Consider the following 18,722-nt stretch of genomic DNA (forward strand, 5'->3'; position numbering starts at 1 on the left):
GGTGCGTCCTGACCAATAGCGAAGCGCCATTTAGTCATGTGACCCGCTGAGGTAACGCATGGGAGTTAACCGCCTGTCACCAGGCAGAGAAAAACACTTGGCCGATTGTTATTTGAACCACAAAACAATTATAATATTGAGATTAAAAAATAAAATATTAACCTTAATGATGACACAATTACGTAGTATTGTTGACACATCAATTTTCCTTTTCTAAAGGATGCATTATTAAAATTGAAAAACGTGTGTTTAAATATGTGTAGGCTTACATTCCACTTTCAGTTTTGTAATTGTTGATTGTTTATATTTTTATTTGTTTTGTTTATTGGTTTAAATAATTTTTCATATGTTCGTATTTGCTTTATTTAGCAGATGCTTTAAGGATTTAAGGGTTTAGGTTGAAGACATGAGCCAGTGCTATATTAATAATACTAAATGAACAAGAAAGCATCTTAAATAGAAAACATGTTAAATTCAATGGCTGTATGAGACCCCGTATGAGACTTAGTTTCCTTTGGGAATGGGTAATGTATCACCCACAATTATCAAAACTACCCTTCCCCCATATTTATGCAGTGATTAATAAAAAAGTACAGTTTACTTAAAACCTTATACCATTTAAACCAATCCTATGCTTTTGGATGTAGGCTCTTCATGGTTTGGACTGCTTGTACAGTCCTCCTGGTAATAATTTCAGTGTTAGTTTTCAAAAAAGGTGAAAATATCATTTTGGAATAAACATTAATGGCTTTAAATGTTGGTTTAAAACAGTGTTTAAAACCGTATGTCTTGTACATTCTCTAAATTAAAGCTGAATAAGGTTGCCTAATAGCTTGTTTAAGACAAACTGTAACAACATACCCACTTACTGGGGCGAATGTTGTCACATTTTTTTTCCTATAGGCAGAAATGGAGTAAAGATTTAATGTTTTTTTTTTTTTTTTTTTTTGCAGCCAAGACTTTAGGATTTATGCATAGCCAGAAATTAACACCTTAAACAAAAATCACGAGACACATTCACCAGAGTAAATGAAATTATTAAGTTAAATATAGTTTGTGGAGTCTGTTACTGCTTGGCTTTAACTAACTCAAATCGTGCACTGTCAGAAAGTAGGTACAGCATTGCTCCTATAGCGTTCATTAATATCACTGTAAAAAAGAAATGTATTTTTACAAAAAAAATGGTAGAATTTAACAGTAATATCACATTTTGATCAGAACTGTGTTATTCCATAAAAATGCATGCATTAACACCTACAATACATTTTGCCTGTTCTTTAAATGTGTTACATGGTTAAATGTGTGAAACTGTTACTTTCCCTAACCCTACCCAATAAATAGACTGGTTATGCACTTTATTTCCAACATTTTTGTCTGTCTTTCGCTGTGATGCTAGCTTAGCAAAAGCTTGATTCGAAACAGGGGCATCACATCAAAACACATGGTGCCTGCAATGAAAACATTAAAGTTTTGCTCTACACATTTTGAACTTTATTGGTTGGTGGACAAGATGTACTATTTGGTTCCCTTGATTTATAGGAATTTACCCTACAACTTTGTTCCTTCATTCATATTGTTTGTTTGTTAAAGAGGTGTTCTGGTGCTGAAATGTTTTGTTCTTGAAATCATATCGAGTGGCTCTTGTCAGTGGCGGAAGGCATTGTTCCCTTGTGGCTTCCTGCACTCTTCACAGTTCACACAGAGCAGCACTTCAGTGTAGCGCTTAATGCCGTTGCATATACTATTCGTTCCATTGAAATCACAAAATTAGATGTGCACAAATGTGTAAAGAACTAATTTACAATCATTGACTAATATATTTGTTGGTTTTGAACCCAGAATTTCTGACAAACTTGATCAAAACTCACACACCAGCTCAGTTGAATACACAAGTTCAGTAACTTTAGCATTTGTAGGCCTATTTATTCACTTTTGTTATGTGAAGGCTACGCAGTAAAAGTCATTGTACTATTCAAATTATATATAAAATGTGTGTGTGTGTGTGTGTGTGTGTGTCTCACGGCTGGCAGGTTGTAACTGAGGTGCCCTTAAGCAAGTCAATGATAACCTGCTCCGGATGTTTGTGTTCACTAGCCTACTCACTGGATGGGTTAAATGGAAAAGTCACATCCCAAGTATAAGTAGGCTCTTTAACTGATTAAATGTGTTATTGGAAAAACTGTCATTTTCCTTTAAATAAAACAAATTGTTGTGTATATTTTACCTGACATGTCCTTAAAAAATGTTTACAGAGAAAACCAATACAATTTCACAGTCATATCACATTTTCATCAAAACAGCTATGAACTAAGTGCAAATAGCAATAGATGCCGCTTACACTTTTTCACCATTAACACCATATATAAATGTTGCAGTTGTAATGCAATAAATGTAATAAAAATATCAACAATGTAAAATGGAAGTCATAAAAACTTTAAAAGGGACAAAAAATAAATGTCTTTAAACATCCAAATGGCATTAAAATTATGAAACTATTTTCTTAAAATCTCAGGAGGTTCTTCAAGTAAATAATTTAGGTCAACGGGGTTCGGCTGACAAAAATACATACAATCAGTGACTTGAGATGAATTCTCAGGTTAATATATCGCGTATATCTATTCAAAGAAATCAAACAGTATACAGCTGAAATTTCAGAGGATTTCACCGTCCCTCTCTTACGTCACACAGATGACATAATGGATTTTAGAATGTAAAACGTCACAAAAGATTTTAGAATTTACATAGAACGTTCGCTCTCTCATGCTACATAAACTGCAGTTTTTACTCTGTTGGGTTATTTTTTGGTAAGGAGATAGACAGTCAGGTGACTCAAACGACAATCCCGCTCAAAGTGTTTTGTTACCGCTCCGCTAAAGATCGACTGATTCCGATAATCCACTTCGTGTTTTCCCGACCGCTCCGCAGCACATCCTCCACAATCTGGAGACGACAGCTCCCGAATCCCGAGGTTTGTTGCATTTACAGGTAAGTTAGCTTCATTACATTACCTCAGCTGTTAATCCGCTGAATTAGTAATTTGGTACTTTGTTTTTGTAATGATTTGCTCTCGGGTCTTCTAAAAGTGCTAACAACTTATCCACACACAAAACGACAATGCTTGTCTAATCAAATTATTAATGTAGGCTACCCGATCATATATAATAAGATAAACAACACAAAATCTGCTGTTGTTGGCACACTTTGTGACAGACGGAAAGTAGACAGCGACAGAGGGGTAAGAAAGGCTGCTAAAGGCCAGCTGGTAATCGTAGGGTATAGAATATGTAGCAGTTTACTCCCTAAGGAAAAAAACAGATCAAACCAGCATAAGGTGGTTTAAGGTGGTAGTAGCTGGTTTAAGCTGGTCTTCCAGCCTAGCCCAGCTTAAAAAGTGAGTAAAACACTGAGACCAGCTTGCTAAACCAGCTAAAACAAAACTTGAAGACCAGATAAAAAAGTTATATATGATAAATAGCCTAAACTTAATAATAAGAATTAAACTGTGACAAACTGCTGAAAGTTGTATACGATATACCAGCTGGCCTGTAGCACCTTTTCTTACCCCTCTCTCTGTCTACTTTATTGTTAAGGTATTGTTTGTTTGTTTATTTGTCTACAAAGTGTGCCAACAAATGCACATTTGATGCTATTTATATTATTAAATATGATCGGGCCATTAATTTGACAAGCATTGTAGTTTTGGGTTTGGTTGGGTTGTTGGCACTTTTGGAATACCCCCGAGAGCAAATCCTTACAAAAACAAACTACCACATTACTAATTCAGCGGATCACCAACTGAGGTAATGTAATGAACCTTACCTGTTAATGCAACGAACCTCGGGAACTGTCGTCTCCAGATTGTGAGGAAGATGCTACGGAGTAGTCGGAAAACACGAAGTGGATTATCGGAATCAGTGGCTGTTTAGCGGAGCAGTAACAAAATACTTTGAGCGGGATTGTCGTTTGAGCTGACTGTCTTTCTCCGTACCATAAAATAACCCAACAGAGTACAAACTGCAGTTTATGTAGCATGACAGAGCGGACGTTCTATGTAAATTCTAAAATCGTTTGTGACGTTTTACATAAAAGCCATTATGTAATCTGTGTCACGTAAAGGGAGGGACGGTGAAATCCCCTGAAATTTCAGCTGTATACTGTTTGATTTCTTTGAATATAGATATACAAAATATATTTATTTTGAGAATTCATCTCAAGTCACTGATTTTATCTTTGTCAACCGAACCCCATTGACCTATTTACTTGAAGAACCTCCTGAAAATATTTCCATAATTTAATGGCATTTGGATGTTTAACTTTAAAGACATTTATTTTGTCCCATAATTTTTTTTATTAGTGTCATTTTACATTGTTAATATTTGTACTACCTGTGTTTCATCGTGCGTAAATGACTGCATGAGTCATGACTGACTGTTCCCCGTTAACGCGATTAAACACAGGTACCTGTAGCTGGCGCTTGGGAATCTTGGAAAAGTAGTCACCTTTTTGCGCACCGAGATTGTGCTTCGGCGCTTGCTGGAGTCAGTTGAGCGCATAACACACTGACATTAAGAGAATAACTTAATTACTAACTTTAACATGCTCGATAAAATTAATTGTAGCAGCGATAACTGCTCGAATGCGCAAGAGACTTTATCAGAGGGATACTTTGCGCTCGTGAAAGCTGCAGTTCTGGGCTCAATTTTTGTGCTGGCAACATTTAGCAACTTATTCCTACTGCATACCCTATGGAAGAAGAGGAAAAGACACACTCGAACCCAATTGTTTCTCCTGCACCTGTGTCTGGCTGACCTGGTGGTCGCTTTTTTCCAAGTGCTACCGCAGCTCTCCATGGAGATTACGCAGCGATTCAGAGGCTCTGATTTTGTGTGTAGATCAGTGAAATACCTTCAGGTGGTCGGAATGTTCGCATCCACGTACATGATAGTGGCTATGACCCTAGATCGCAATCATGCAGTCTGCAAACCCATGGTATCGTTTTTAGCAGTGTCTTTCCGAAGATATGTTGCCATAAGCGCAGCGTGGATCATCTCCTTTGCGTTTAGCGCGCCACAGATGTTCATCTTTTCTCTCCGGAAAGTTGAGAAAGACGTTTACGACTGTTGGGCTACATTTATCGAACCATGGGGAGGCAGAATATATATAACCTGGATTACACTGTCTGTGTTTGTCCTGCCAGCCGTAATCCTGATGTACTGTCAGATAAAGATATGCGCTGGGATTTATTTCAACATGAAGAGGAAAACATTGCAGGGAAGCACAGGTGATGGGCGCTCCAGTACTAAAGGGATATCCAGTGCTATGTTGAAGACTGTCAAAATGACATTTGTTATCATCCTGGTTTACACCCTCTGCTGGAGCCCGTTTTTTGTTGTCCAGCTGTGGTCAGCATGGAGTCCCAATAGTGCACCCACACAAGGTAAATCAAACTTACAGTTGGGTCCATGGGGAAATGCTTCTATTTGAAAAATTTCTGCAACTATTCATGCAACAATTTCATTACAAAATGCATAAGGGTCATTTTACAAAAAAGGTGGAAATGCTTGTCCCTTGCTTTGCAGACCCCTTAATCCAGGGGTCGGCAAGTAACTTTGGCCGCGGGCCAATATTTTTTTTAGCCAGTAGATGGCGGGCCAACTGTTGTTGGCACACTTACGTCTTATTTTGAATTAGCCTAATATAGGCTATCTGATCTTTTGTCAAGAAACATTGTCTTTATTTCCTATTTAAAAGACGAAAGACGGCATTAAAAATTGCTAAAAACATGGTAATGGGTCTGTGTATCATTCGTTCAATCGTTTTTTTTTTTTTCAAATTAAAAACAATAATGGAAAATTTAACCACCACGGGTTTTCTGATTGTGTGCTCAGATAAAAAAATTAATTACTGGATTAGACATTTTTTTATTTAACTCCTTTATAGGCTTAATATATCAATGAAATCATTTTAAACAGATCAAGTACTATAGTGGTAATATTACAGGCATTTATGCTCTCTTGAAATACTCTTACAGTCCGACTTTTAAACTGTTCCTTTTTTTATTAATATTTATCCGGGACACACACATACACACCTAAGGTTTAAGGAGGTCTCCGCTGGACTGTTTTTTGTCCAGCTCCGACAAGGTTCTATTCATACATTCATACACTTTGTGTTCACCCGCTTTATTTCCCGACCTGACGGGTCCGCAAAACTTAACGTCACGTTTCCAGAATCTCACAAAATGTCTCTAACGAAAAGAGACAGATAATTTTAAATGTAGGGGAGAGCGGGGTATGTTGTCACACTTTTCACACTGTCTAACATTTACTGAGCACCATACATCAAAATGGTATAAATCTCATACCAAATGAAAGAAGGAAGTCTTGGGCACATATGTTGTATTCATAACATCTTTATATCTTATCTCATTACAGAGTTGTAGACTGTTGAATAGTGACTGTGCACTTGTGACAATTTGCCCCATCGGAGGGTAAGTTGTCACACTAGGGCGGGTAAGTTGTCACACTAGATTATCTAAAAATAAGAACACAACTACTTAATTGTGAATATTGATTTTAATTTTTAAACTCAAACCAAACTGGAAATATAAACATCCGTGCCTGGAGAATCTGGAAAAACAATTATTTCAATCCAAATAATGCACATTTCAATTAAGTGGCAAGACCACTTTACTTTGAACTTTGGTTCAAATGTTCTATGGCTTTCACATAAAACCAGATAACTGAATGGAACGCTGCAGATAACTTGCTTAACTTAACATGTTTAACCTCTGAACAAAACAGATGCCCTGTATGACTAATAGGACTCATCTCCAGAATCACAATTCTGACGCCTGTTGCCGACCCCTGCCTTAATCATTTAATTTGACCCAATAATCCCATACACTGAAAAAAATGATTCATTGAATTTAATCATTTTTTTTAAGGTAAGTGGTTGCAATCAATTTATTTAAGCTACATTTAAACAAAAGTTTTATATTTTATTTTACGTTGCTAATCTTTTTTGTTTAAATGTAGCTTAAATAAATTGATTGCAACCACTTACCTTAAAAAAATGATTAAATTCAATGAATCATTTTTTTCAGTGTAATGATATATATTTAATAAATATAGACTGTCCTTAACATGATGAGAGAGTTTATTTATGTTATTTTCTTTTTTTCCTTTTTTTCCTTTTTTAAAAAAAAAAGTCCCTTTGGAAGTTGAACTGTGTAAAAAGCATGTTTTTTATAAAATAAATCTAATTTACATTTACCTGTAACCCTGTATGAATTTACTACACTACTGAAATGGTAAAAAATACACCACTAATATGAATAATATCAAATAAATATTTGTCCCCCAAATTTATGTCATGGGTGTTACCCTACCCAAAGCACCTTTATTTTGAAACAATGCATCAGATCTTTGAAGTTTTTCATGGGGCAAGAGGTCAGTGAAAGAAGTGCAGTGGAGGAAGGCAGAAGTTTTTTGAGATGTCTTACCTTATTTGTCTAAAATATCATGATATATCTAAGAATTTTGAGATAAGATTTTTTGGATGTCATTAGTGTTACTCTTTTTAATAGCTGGGAGTGTTAAGATCTTTACATAAAAATACATTATACTGAATAAGTATGTGATTGTTACATCTCTGATGAAATAGCTCATGGCTAATGGCAGCCATTTTGTTAAATTTTTTGTTTTTTCTTTAAATTGTCATTAGTGTTACCATCATTGGTGTTACCGTCTTCTCTAATGAGTACTTCCTAAGCACTATTCCTTTAACTGACCAACATAAAAGCATACAAACAAAACAAGATGGAAAAATGTTTAAGTTTATAAGTTTTATTATATTAATTATCTATTATTATAATCTCATTTTGTCAGGTATTGAAGATATAACGTCATGGATTCTTTATTAAAATGTATTAAAAATTAAACATAGATTAAGCTCCCTGTTTTGCGGATTCATAGATTTGACAAGTTAATTAATGCTATTATAGAAGTTTTGGGTGTTTTGAAAGAAGTTCATTTAAATTCCATCACCCGAATTCCACCTTTTCTGTAGAATGACCCATAACAATAAATTATGATTAGTATTAGTATGAATCACAGTATGAATATTATTTATTTGTAGGTGTGCCCCCTTTACCTCAATGACATCACACACTTATGCCATAGTATAAAATGTCATGGTATAAACTAAAGCAATAAGCCCCAAGAAGCAGTGGGTTACCAGTGCATTTTATAACGGCTAAGGGGCGTTGTAACCCCCTTAGCCGTTACAAAATGCACTGGCAACCCACTGCCCCGCGGGGCCCACTGCGTTTATAAAACGGTTGCTTCAAATTATGTATAGCAGGATTTCATATAATAAAACACAGCAAATAAGTTGTAATTATATTAGTACAGATATTAGTCTTCCGCCAAACAAAGTAGTTCCTCAGACTCAAGTGTGTCTGCAACAGAGCGGTTCCCAAGCAAAACAGACGGAGCAAAGACACAATGAAAATATGATTCATTAAGACTGTGGTGTTTATTTTCATAAATCAACATTCATCTAATTTATACATTAACATTTATACCGTGCAACTGTTGACGTATGGATCAAATATGCTTGGAAGCATGCTTAACACTTTCCCTGCCAGCGTTTTTTAAAAGAGTTGCCACCCAGCTTTAGTTAAACATTAATGCCTTCCAGAAAAATGTTCTTCTTTAGATATATAAACATACAATATATCAAATGAAAGAACAGACCCTCTGCTTTCAAACAACAAAATAAAAACGTTTCACCCTACCTTCAATTGTTCTTTTATCCTCTCAAATTTTGAGCAAAATGTTGGGATAATTCCATTTCTGTGAATGACTTTTGTTAGAGATCCGATTCAGATCGCTGATCAAAAAATACACTTGAGTTTTAAAGTGTTGAGTGAAAGCATCAGTGTTTATGTTGTGTAAGATCGCCACCACTGATCAGTGATCGCCACCCAGTGGATAATATACGGTACAACTACTCCTCACGGAAGCATTAACAAGAAAACTCAACAATATTTATTGACACTTATCTGGATATCGCCATTAATTGTTCAATTGTTGAGGATTATAATTAATACAATATAATATAATTAGCCCACCCAATAAATCAAAATTGACAACAAAATCCGACATTTTGACAGTTATTTTCTACAGTACACAACAACAGTGGCGCAGTGATACAAGCTATGTAATACGGTTTGAGCCGTGGGTTTACCGGTGAGTTTTATCACAGCTGAGAACGCGTTTCAACCAATCAGAATGAAGAACCAGCACTGGCCGTTTTATAATCCATAATTTATATCCTGCATGATGAACCTTTTTATCCCAGCATGAGTTAATAACAATCCATGAGCATCTTGTGTGCAGGATGGAATTAAGGAAATCTGTACAAAGGAGATAAACAGTCAATGTAAAACAATGAAACTTGTCAATAAATAGTGCTAAATATTTAATCATATTATGGAAATGCATTTAATTGTTTAAGTTTATTATTTATTTTTTTTCAGTCAGAACCCTTTGTGGTTATTTTCTGGTCAAAATTGAGAAAAAAATAATAATTTCACAACCTCATTGATGTCTTGAATTAAAAAAATTAGCAAACATGCATATAATGCACTGATTTAAACATTTCAATGTTTTTCCCTCAATATACTGTTGTGACCACAATGCTTGCTATTACAATATTAGGAAGACAGTTTTTAAGTGTAATGTGATGAGTCATAACCATCACTTGTCATTCGGACTTTTGTCATTGGGACCCACAGCTGCACATCAAAACACCAGAAAAAATTGCTTTATTTGTGCCCGATAGACACCCCATACTGTATGTCTGTATTTTGAACAACTTCAATTTTCTCGTAACTGCTTGTTATTATTTCCTGTAGTCTATTATCGATTCTTTATTGACATTCTCTTTACCTCCACAGGGCCAGTGTTTGTTACTATAATGCTGCTCGCCAGTCTTAACAGCTGCACAAACCCGTGGATTTATCTGTACTACAGCTAAGACCTGCACAGACATCAAACGTTCACTCAACTGCGGTTATCAACAGCTGAGAAGCTTACATGCATTTGACCAGGGCTTTTATCTTAACTAACCATGATTATTCAGTATTTGAATATAGTTTCTGTGCTCATTACAGACTTAAATACCATTTGTACAGCTACAGATTGATAAAGATAAGGTTTCTTTTCACTGTTGCACAAATTGTTGTAAGAGGGCAGATTAGGAGTTTTTGTTTTACAGCTCTTTTGTGTCTTATTTTCGTTTTGTGACCCTATGCTGAGCATTTTATGAGTTATTTAACAGTATTTTATTTGAAAAAATTGTTCTTATTGACTCTCTCTCTCTCTCTCTCTCAGGAGCATAGTTTAATTTCAATCATTGATTTCACTATAAATTCAGTCTTTGATATGACCTCATACTCAGTCATTAAAAATATCAAGGTTATAATTTTTGCTGAATATTCTTTAACGTGATTTTATGTAGAAACAGCAAATCACAAAAAATTACTTGGGTATTCACAGACGTGTGAATGGGAACATCATTGTACATCCTTATAAAGAACCATTCATCATCATGTCACGCTGCCACACTGTTCATTGCACTCTGTAATTTAGGATTGACCTGTGGCAAATGCATTTGATTTAATGTTAATAAATGCATGTTCCCATTGAAATAAAAATGCAAATACGCTGTACTAAAGCTTCTAAGGGTTTAAAATTCCCAATGTGATGTTTCCAATAGTTATTGTGTCATGCCGTTTTTTACTGTGAAAGTGAGTGTTAACATTATGCTGTTCATTGTTAATCATCTTGTTTAGTTCATTTGTTATCTCATTTTATCATTATTAGTCACACCTGTGGTTCATTATAGTTAAGTTCTTACTCCTGTGTTTTATTAGCCATTCACCCCTATATATTCTGCCCTCATGTGTCCTTTTCAGTCGTTAAATGAATGTCTATGTGTCACAGTTCCTCGTCATCATTGTATGTTTTGAATAAAGTTTTAGAGTTTATATATAGAATCCTGTTTCCTCGTTTTTGTATTACTAGAGACACATTCATAAGGATGTTTTTCACAGAAAATATAAAAAATAGAAATAATAATAAATGCAGGTTATTTTTATTCCCATTAAAATGAAAATGCAAAACGCTGTACTAAAGCTTCGAAGGGTTTAACATTCCCAATGTGACGTTTCCCATAGTTATTGTGTCATGCCGTTTTTTACTGTGAAAGTGAGTGTTAACATAATGCCTCATACAATTTTATTATTATCTATTTGAACCCTTAAATAAAATGATTACATTTCCTTCACCAAGACACATTCATAAGTATGTTTTTCACAGAAAATATAAAAAAATTGAAAGTACTGAATATTTAATCCTCTTGATTAATTCCTAACAGATTTTTAGAATAAAAAAGGTCATCTTTTATTTTATTATTAAAACGTTAAATTAAAGTAACAAGGTCATTTGCATTATGACTGGAAAAAAACAGATAAAAAATCTATTTGGAGCTTAATAAGTTAAATCAGTGGTTCTCAAACTTTTTTTCACACCCCCCTGTTTAGGGTGCATCTCACGCAGCCACGCCCCATCAAAAAAAAAATTATAACATAAAACAATCTCAAAATCAGAATCTTAAAATAAGCTAAAAATATTAAATGACAGCGCTGGTGGTTAGTAGGCTTATTTTTCTGAGGTTTAATTATACAGAACTTATGATAAATGAATGTATTTCATAAAACGGGGGCCCCTTTGTTTGAGAAGCACTTAAATGAAAGTGTTAAATGAAAGCCTAGTAAGGAGCCTGCTAGAAAATGGAATTAAAACAAAGAAAATGACGATAAATGGTGGAGGTCATAGCAGCCGCAGGATCTTAGTGTAGGTAAAAGTGATAAGACCACAGCATTTGCGGCCTTTTATCAAATACAATACAGTATAGTGTCAATAGAAAATTCAAGACATTTTTTGGAAAACATATCAGCAGAAAGATGATTATATCAGATAATATTACAAAAATGATTCATTTAGAAATTCAATAGACCAGCATCAGAGCACACAGAGAACAGTGACTAACCGACAATTATGTGTTCCATTAAAAAAAAAAACACACACAAAATCCAGACACATTGTTCTGAATTTTGATTCAACAGAGCTTGTGCTAAATGAAAAGTTATATTATAATAGGTGATTTGCCCCAGATCTTAAGCTGCTCAAAATCATGAACCAACAATCCAAGTTCTATGTCCACTGAACCTTGGGTACTTTTAACATCTGTTATCCAACAATGCCCCCAGCAATAGCCATCATTTCACAGTCTAGGTCAGTGTTTCTCAACTCCAGTCCCATGTAAGCAAAGTTAACAGTGACTACAAGGTAATTGGTTTCTTTTATTTATAATATATTGGTAATTTTCAGATTAAAAATCTGGGCTGTCTTTAAAAGGCAAAATTGCTTGCTGGGTATACTTGTCCACTGACCTAGCAAATTGCTAGGAGATTCAAGTAAGCCGATATCACAAGTTCATTTCAACAATAAATCTGGTCAACAACAAAGACTGTCCAATTAAGTTATTGTTACAGAAAGCATGTCTGGTAACCCCCTAGTTACCACTTATGGCCTGCTTGAGAATGAATGACAATGAACGAAGGCCCATTTTTAAATGAACTCTTAATAAACCTTCTTAACAATATTTTAATGGAGTGCCTGAATAATAGATACATTTAGAAATGCTAAAGTGAAGCAGATCAGTGAAGAACCCTTCAACACCTTTATTCTTCACATTCTGCATTTCCTGCCTATCCTGCAAATAATCTTGGCAACAGTGCAGTCCTAATGTTTTCTGAAATCCATATATCTTTGGCATAGACTAGTGATTTTACACCTGCTGGTCTTTATCTGTATCCTGCCTGGAGTAAGATTGATCACACAATGAGGTAGTTTCATTTGAATCACAGTTCACCACTTCCATAACAGTACCATCCTCTGAGTTCTGTTTCGGGTCTGAGAGATGTTCTGGTATGTCAATGGTGCTATCAAAAAATTATCATCCAAATAGTTGCTTTTCTTGCGCAATCACGTTTACGTATCATAAAAAGGAAAGTCTCCAAAGAAGAACGCTTAGCAGGAGATTAATGACAGCACCTCAATGTTCAAATTATCCCATATTGTTTTGGACAGGGTGGAGTGGATCAAACAATGAGCGGGATGTTACAGTGACGTGATTGCTGTGTGAGTTTAGGAATTATTTTCTACTACTTTCACTTTGAGAAGAACAAAGTCAAAGACCACATTAAATATAAAATCGTTAAGAAATATGCCAATTTTAACTATCAATGCTTATTTAGCATGTGGGAATAATATGCAAGATATTTTTTCTTTAGGCAAATCACCTTTAATTTCTCACATTACCATTAGCACGTGCATAGTAGTGGTGAGTAAAAGTCTGCACCAGACATTTCAGAATACAATTACTGACAGACTATACAATTAACAATTGCACGTTATACACAAAATATGTACGACAAAGATTATGCACATAAGATAAACATAATAAATATAAACCGATATAAAGCTAAATATGAGCATTTCACGAGTTTGCATTAATATGTAATCGATAAGGAATGAGATAAAGCATATTTGTCGCGCTGTCCGAGGGGAGGGCTCCGAGCATGGAATTTTAGCCCGAACCCAGAGTACTCCCCTTTCTTTAACTGGGATAGATAAAACTGGCTGATGGGGTAAAGGAAGGATGCAGAAAAAAAACTGTCACGGGACAGAGGTAAGGGACGGCTATTTAAAGGTTCCTCTTTGCGCTGATTGGTTGGATCACATCACCATGCACCTCCCGAACTTAGTTAAATAAACTTCATTATGTCATGGGATTCCCGGACAGGGATTAGACTAGTCATAGACCAAAATTAATGAAAGAGCTGTCCAAACCAAAAACAACTTGCACTGACATATCTTAAAAAACATCAGTGCCCTTTATTTTGCCTCAAAATGCACACAAGTAATGTTTTAAGGCATGTTTGCTAAAACTTCCTAATTAAACTAAGGCCTAGTCCTGGTTTAAACTAATCCCTGTCCGGGAAACCAACCCATGAGGATTACACTGGGCATTAGAAGTTTTACATTATATCATAAATATAGATATTACTATATAATTTAATTGTTGTTTAGCGTTATAGTACCAGTTCGGTTATTGATTCCCTACTAAAAAATAAATAAGTGAAATACATTTTAAGGTTTTGCATCGATATTATCCTTGCAATGTTTTTGTTAATAAGTTTAACAAAGAGATATCTCCTTTATGTTCTTTCTGAATCTGAAACCCTTACTCATCTGTTTTGGTTCTGTATCTTTTCTGTAAACTTTTGGAAACGAATATCTATGCTGATTTTTGACACATTTCACAAGTTAGTTGTAATTGATGACTTTATGATTCTTCGAATGTAACTCTGGCTCCTCTGATGTTGATTTTGCACTAAAATTGATGATTCTATTAGGGAAATTTCATTTACATAAATCTAAAATACTTAAATTTTTTGTATAGATTAAAAAATCTTCTATAAATCTCTTAAAACAAATCTTAAAAATAAAAAAGATTAAAACATCTCTTATACTGGGAAAAATATTAACTAGTTTATGATGGTCTTGATCGTGTGGATTTGTAATGGAAATGTAATATTCTTTTTTTTCTCTTTATTATTATTATTATCATCATCTTTATTTATTTTTATTTTTTCTCTGTGTAAGCTATGTATATTAATTTAGTAAGGTATGTTATGTGTAAATAAATAAATAAATCTTCTGTGAAATGCATAAGAAAAAATACCATCCTATCTTTATGCCACAAGGGGAAGCTACACACATAGAGATAATGATACATAATCTGAATATGATACAAAAATAGATGATACATGTGCAGACAGACGAACGCTTTACACAAATGTATGCTTGTACTGTAGGACAGGCAGATAAAGTAAACAAATGCACAGCATAAATGTACTAAAACTGTTCAGGATTATCTAAAAAGAAACTTCTGACAGAAAATCTCATACTTCAAGAGTGCACGGTGCACATTTAAACACACACGTTTTTAACAATAAATCAAAATCATGCGCAATCAAGTTTCATTTTTATATTGACTTTAAAGGCAGCCTTTCATAAACTGAGAACGCAGCATCGTGGCGCGCTGTCACTCACGAGAACACACTAACAAAACTTCCGGTCACCGCATCAGGAAGTGACGCGCGGGAAAGCGTTCCATGTGCTGCCGATCTGGACCAATCAAAACGCTTCTAGTCAGTTTTCGTCGAATCTGACCAATCGCGTTGCGAGTCGTGGAGCTTCAACTTCAGCGCTGTCAGAGAGCTGAGGAGAGCGATCAGCTGTTAATCTGTTGATGTAACTTTGGGATTAAGACCAGTACTTACTTACTTAGGTAAGTTAAGACGCTTATTAAACATGTAATATGCACGCTGTAATACAATTGACTGTTATTACGATCGAAATTGTAAACTATTTCTTATAATCGTTCGTTTGAATTGTTCATATTTGTTCTGCTATGTTGTGTGTGTCTTAAAAATATTTTTTATTATTCATAGTATCGAGTTTTTTGAGATATGTTGTAAAACTAAACATATGTACTAGATATTATTACGTACACATTTACGTACGAACCTACGAGAAAGTAAATTTACAAAATAGCTTTATTTTAAATCTCTTATTTTTTGTTAAAAGATTAACTGGAAAGTAAATAGAGACGTTTAAAGCGATTAAACGACAGAGATTTTAAGTCTTGAGATAAACAAATATTTACGCTATGCTAAATTTTACAGTTATACACTCTCGTGCAAACGTACTGTACTGTAGGCTATATCAGTAGTGACGTCACTTGCATTGGATATTTATTTCTCTAGTAGTGGAATTTTGGGGTAAACATTGGAAACAAATACATAAAATGCATTTCTATTAAGTCTCCAAAGTAATGAAGGAGCATTACAACTTTTCTTTAGGATTGTAAATAATCTTTTAAGATAAGTTGAAAACAGCTTTATCTGGCAGGCCTCTTGACACATACATTAACAGTTATCACCACTATTTCCTGTTCACAGGTCTCACTGAAGAGATGGCGACAGCACATTCGGTGTTAGCCGCTGTGTGTGTTCTGCTCATTGCTGAACTCATTTTGGCTGACAAAGATTACTATGAGATCCTGGGCGTACCCAAAGATGCATCTGATCGACAGATCAAAAAAGCTTTCCACAAATTAGCCATGAAATATCACCCTGACAAAAACAAAAGCCCAGACGCAGAGGCAAAGTTCAGAGAGATTGCCGAGGGTGAGTTTATTGTCAGTGACACCCATTCACGACACACCTGTTACCATAGTGACAGACATACCATTCATACAAAGTCATTTAAACATTTTAAACTTTTATTTTCTGTTTGCAGCATACGAAACATTGTCAGATGACAAGCGAAGGCAGGAGTATGATCAGATGAGGACGGAGGGCACGAGAGGAGGCGACAATCAAAATTTCAACTTTAATTTCAACGATATCTTCGGAGACTTTGACGTCTTTGGACACAATCCTCACTTTAACAATAAAAGACATTTCGAGAGCCACTTTCAGCATCATGAGGAGATGCGGAGCAGGCACAGGAGACACTTTCAAAGCTCTTTCGGTGGTGGTACGTTTGATGATATGTTTGAGGACATGGAGCGAATGTTTTCTTTTGATGGACACCAAACAAGGTCTCACAGCAGCTTTCATGGTTCTGGCAGACAGAATTGTAGGACCGTCACACAACGAATGGGCAACATGGTCACTACGCACACCGAATGCTCCTAAAACTTCCATGTAAACACGAAGCTGTAATGCTATTTTTGTTTGTTTGTTTATTTGTTTGTTTTGGAATAGTCAAAAATCTCTTTAGTCCAGTAAAAACCTAAATCAGACTAAATAACCATCAGTAGTCATCAGTGACTACAAAAACCTGCGGGTTAAATAGCACTTTATTCTGGTTGTCTTATTAAGTCTGCATTTAGGATTCCTCATCACAAGTAAAAATTCAAAGGATGTTTTTGTTTTTAAAGTGCGTGTAAATGTTTAGTTTGACTGAAGTGTTGCACAATACCAATCTCTTCCTATTTTCTTTTTGTTTACGGCATGTTAAACAATTTGTATATCTTCCATCTCAGCTAACACGACGCCCAAGCAAGCTATGGCTCTTTTCATGGGGAAATTCCCTGCATGTGCAATAATTATCATAATCTCATTGCTGTTGGGGGATCTGTTAGCTGTAGGCTTCTGGTAAAACAGTATAGGATCAAATTAAATGCTTTACTGTAAAACGGTTGCTGTTTTGTTTAAGCAATGGTGTTTAATTTCCATGTCATTTTCTAAGATGATTTTAGGGCAATTACCTGGGGGTGCTTAGTGAATGGCATGAGAAAAAGCCATGTTTAATCTTTCATCTGTCATGTAAATTAACCATAGGGCTAAATCGTACACTCCTACAATTCTGTCAAAATGGTTTATTTGTTTATCTCAGAGCAATTTGCAATTTTGTCAATTAAATATTTGAGCTAAGCTGAGCTAAATCTTATAAAATTTCTGTGCCATTCGTTACAACGGTTACCTCTTTATGGACAGTCAAAGTGACATGCAATATTAGAACAAGCACCTGTAATTAATGCATACTGTATGTTTTTCCTTGTTTGAAATCTCTGTCACTCTGTTCTGTGTTGGTTTGTTTTCATAAACCTGGATTATGTTCAAAAATGATGTTTGTTGTTACTACTGAATGTGAAGTTTTTTACAGGAAAGTATATTTACGCAGTTAGTTTGAGCCTGAATGTGCTGTAAGTTGCTTTGGATAAAAAGCATCTGCAAAATGTGTAAATGTAAGAATATCCTGATAAACTTAACTATGAGGTAATCAATATGCAAATGAATTGTTCCAAATATTAATAATTACCAGTCAACATAGTTTTACAATCAACCCCATCAGCTTTTTGGGGGGTCAGAAGAATATTACAATTTAAACTTTGCAATAAATTGTACTTTTGTATAAAGTTAAATCTTCAAATTAAACAGGTAATCGGTATAATCGCCAAGATGCATAGCACAATTAAGACCACACAAAGCTATTTATACACTAATTTGAAAAACAAGAGACATACTGTGCCAAAGGCTTTGACACCATTAGATTTGCCGTTTTTGCATTGCTATAGTGATCTTATACAATTATTATTTCTCAGTCTCTTTATAAGAATACAACCAGAAAGTACAGGACATTTGTATGTAGTATTAAAAACAGTATAAAGTATAAGCTGAAGTATCAAGTTTTTAGGGTAAACTCCCCTTCCACTTGAGCAATAGGCGGCAACTGCAGGATCTCTTAAACCTAAATGAAATTAAATCCTAATTTTTAATTCTAATCGAATGACTTCAGTCTCCTCAAAAAAGGTCAAGATGTGTTTAGTGCCAAGACTAAATATTTCCTATATTTTTTCGGTTTGTATCTTAATATAAAGGGTGAAAAATAAATATGGATGGACACTAAAACTGCACTAAAACAACAAAGCTGGTGGTGGTGGCCGAAGACTTTTGCACAGTATTGTATGTATTGTATGTTATCATCAGTTACAGGGTTTCCCAAACTTTT

At 34.9% G+C, this 18,722-nt stretch overlaps 2 protein-coding genes and 1 long non-coding RNA gene across 7 annotated transcripts in view; 2 read left to right on the forward strand and 1 right to left on the reverse strand.

Moving 5' to 3' along the window:
• Positions 1–3,787: 3,787 nt before the first annotated feature.
• On the forward strand, positions 3,788–10,288 carry avpr2l (arginine vasopressin receptor 2, like). The gene is made up of 2 exons (XM_055189711.2): positions 3,788–5,437; positions 9,965–10,288. Exons 1-2 carry the CDS (start codon positions 4,597–4,599, stop codon positions 10,042–10,044), a joined length of 921 nt encoding a protein of 306 aa, XP_055045686.2. The 5' UTR covers positions 3,788–4,596; the 3' UTR covers positions 10,045–10,288.
• The window catches only part of LOC141363983 (uncharacterized), a 40,762-nt gene continuing 31,356 nt past the window's right edge, over positions 9,317–18,722 (reverse strand). For all 5 annotated transcript variants that reach the window (XR_012369722.1, XR_012369720.1, XR_012369721.1 and 2 more), the window contains one exon: positions 9,317–9,421. This is a non-coding gene — a long non-coding RNA (uncharacterized lncRNA). The remainder of the gene's footprint in view (positions 9,422–18,722) is intronic.
• dnajb9b (DnaJ heat shock protein family (Hsp40) member B9b) lies at positions 15,342–17,993 on the forward strand. Its single transcript, XM_055189714.2, has 3 exons — positions 15,342–15,489; positions 16,163–16,390; positions 16,503–17,993. The coding sequence occupies exons 2-3, from the start codon at positions 16,177–16,179 to the stop codon at positions 16,901–16,903; spliced, it is 615 nt and encodes a 204-aa protein (XP_055045689.1). The 5' UTR covers positions 15,342–15,489; positions 16,163–16,176; the 3' UTR covers positions 16,904–17,993.

The sequence above is a fragment of the Misgurnus anguillicaudatus genome, chromosome 1 (genome assembly GCF_027580225.2).
Source record: "Misgurnus anguillicaudatus chromosome 1, ASM2758022v2, whole genome shotgun sequence".
Taxonomy (NCBI): Eukaryota; Metazoa; Chordata; class Actinopteri; order Cypriniformes; family Cobitidae; genus Misgurnus; species Misgurnus anguillicaudatus.

Excerpts from the sequence above, each read along its gene's own strand:
- avpr2l (XM_055189711.2), top strand. The coding sequence starts at position 4,597 with ATGCTCGATAAAATTAATTGTAGCAGCGATAACTGCTCGAATGCGCAA. Across the intron at positions 5,438-9,964 it reads CAATAGTGCACCCACACAAG|GGCCAGTGTTTGTTACTATA; the intron begins GTAAATCAAACT and ends TTACCTCCACAG.
- dnajb9b (XM_055189714.2), top strand. The coding sequence starts at position 16,177 with ATGGCGACAGCACATTCGGTGTTAGCCGCTGTGTGTGTTCTGCTCATT. Across the intron at positions 16,391-16,502 it reads GTTCAGAGAGATTGCCGAGG|CATACGAAACATTGTCAGAT; the intron begins GTGAGTTTATTG and ends TTCTGTTTGCAG.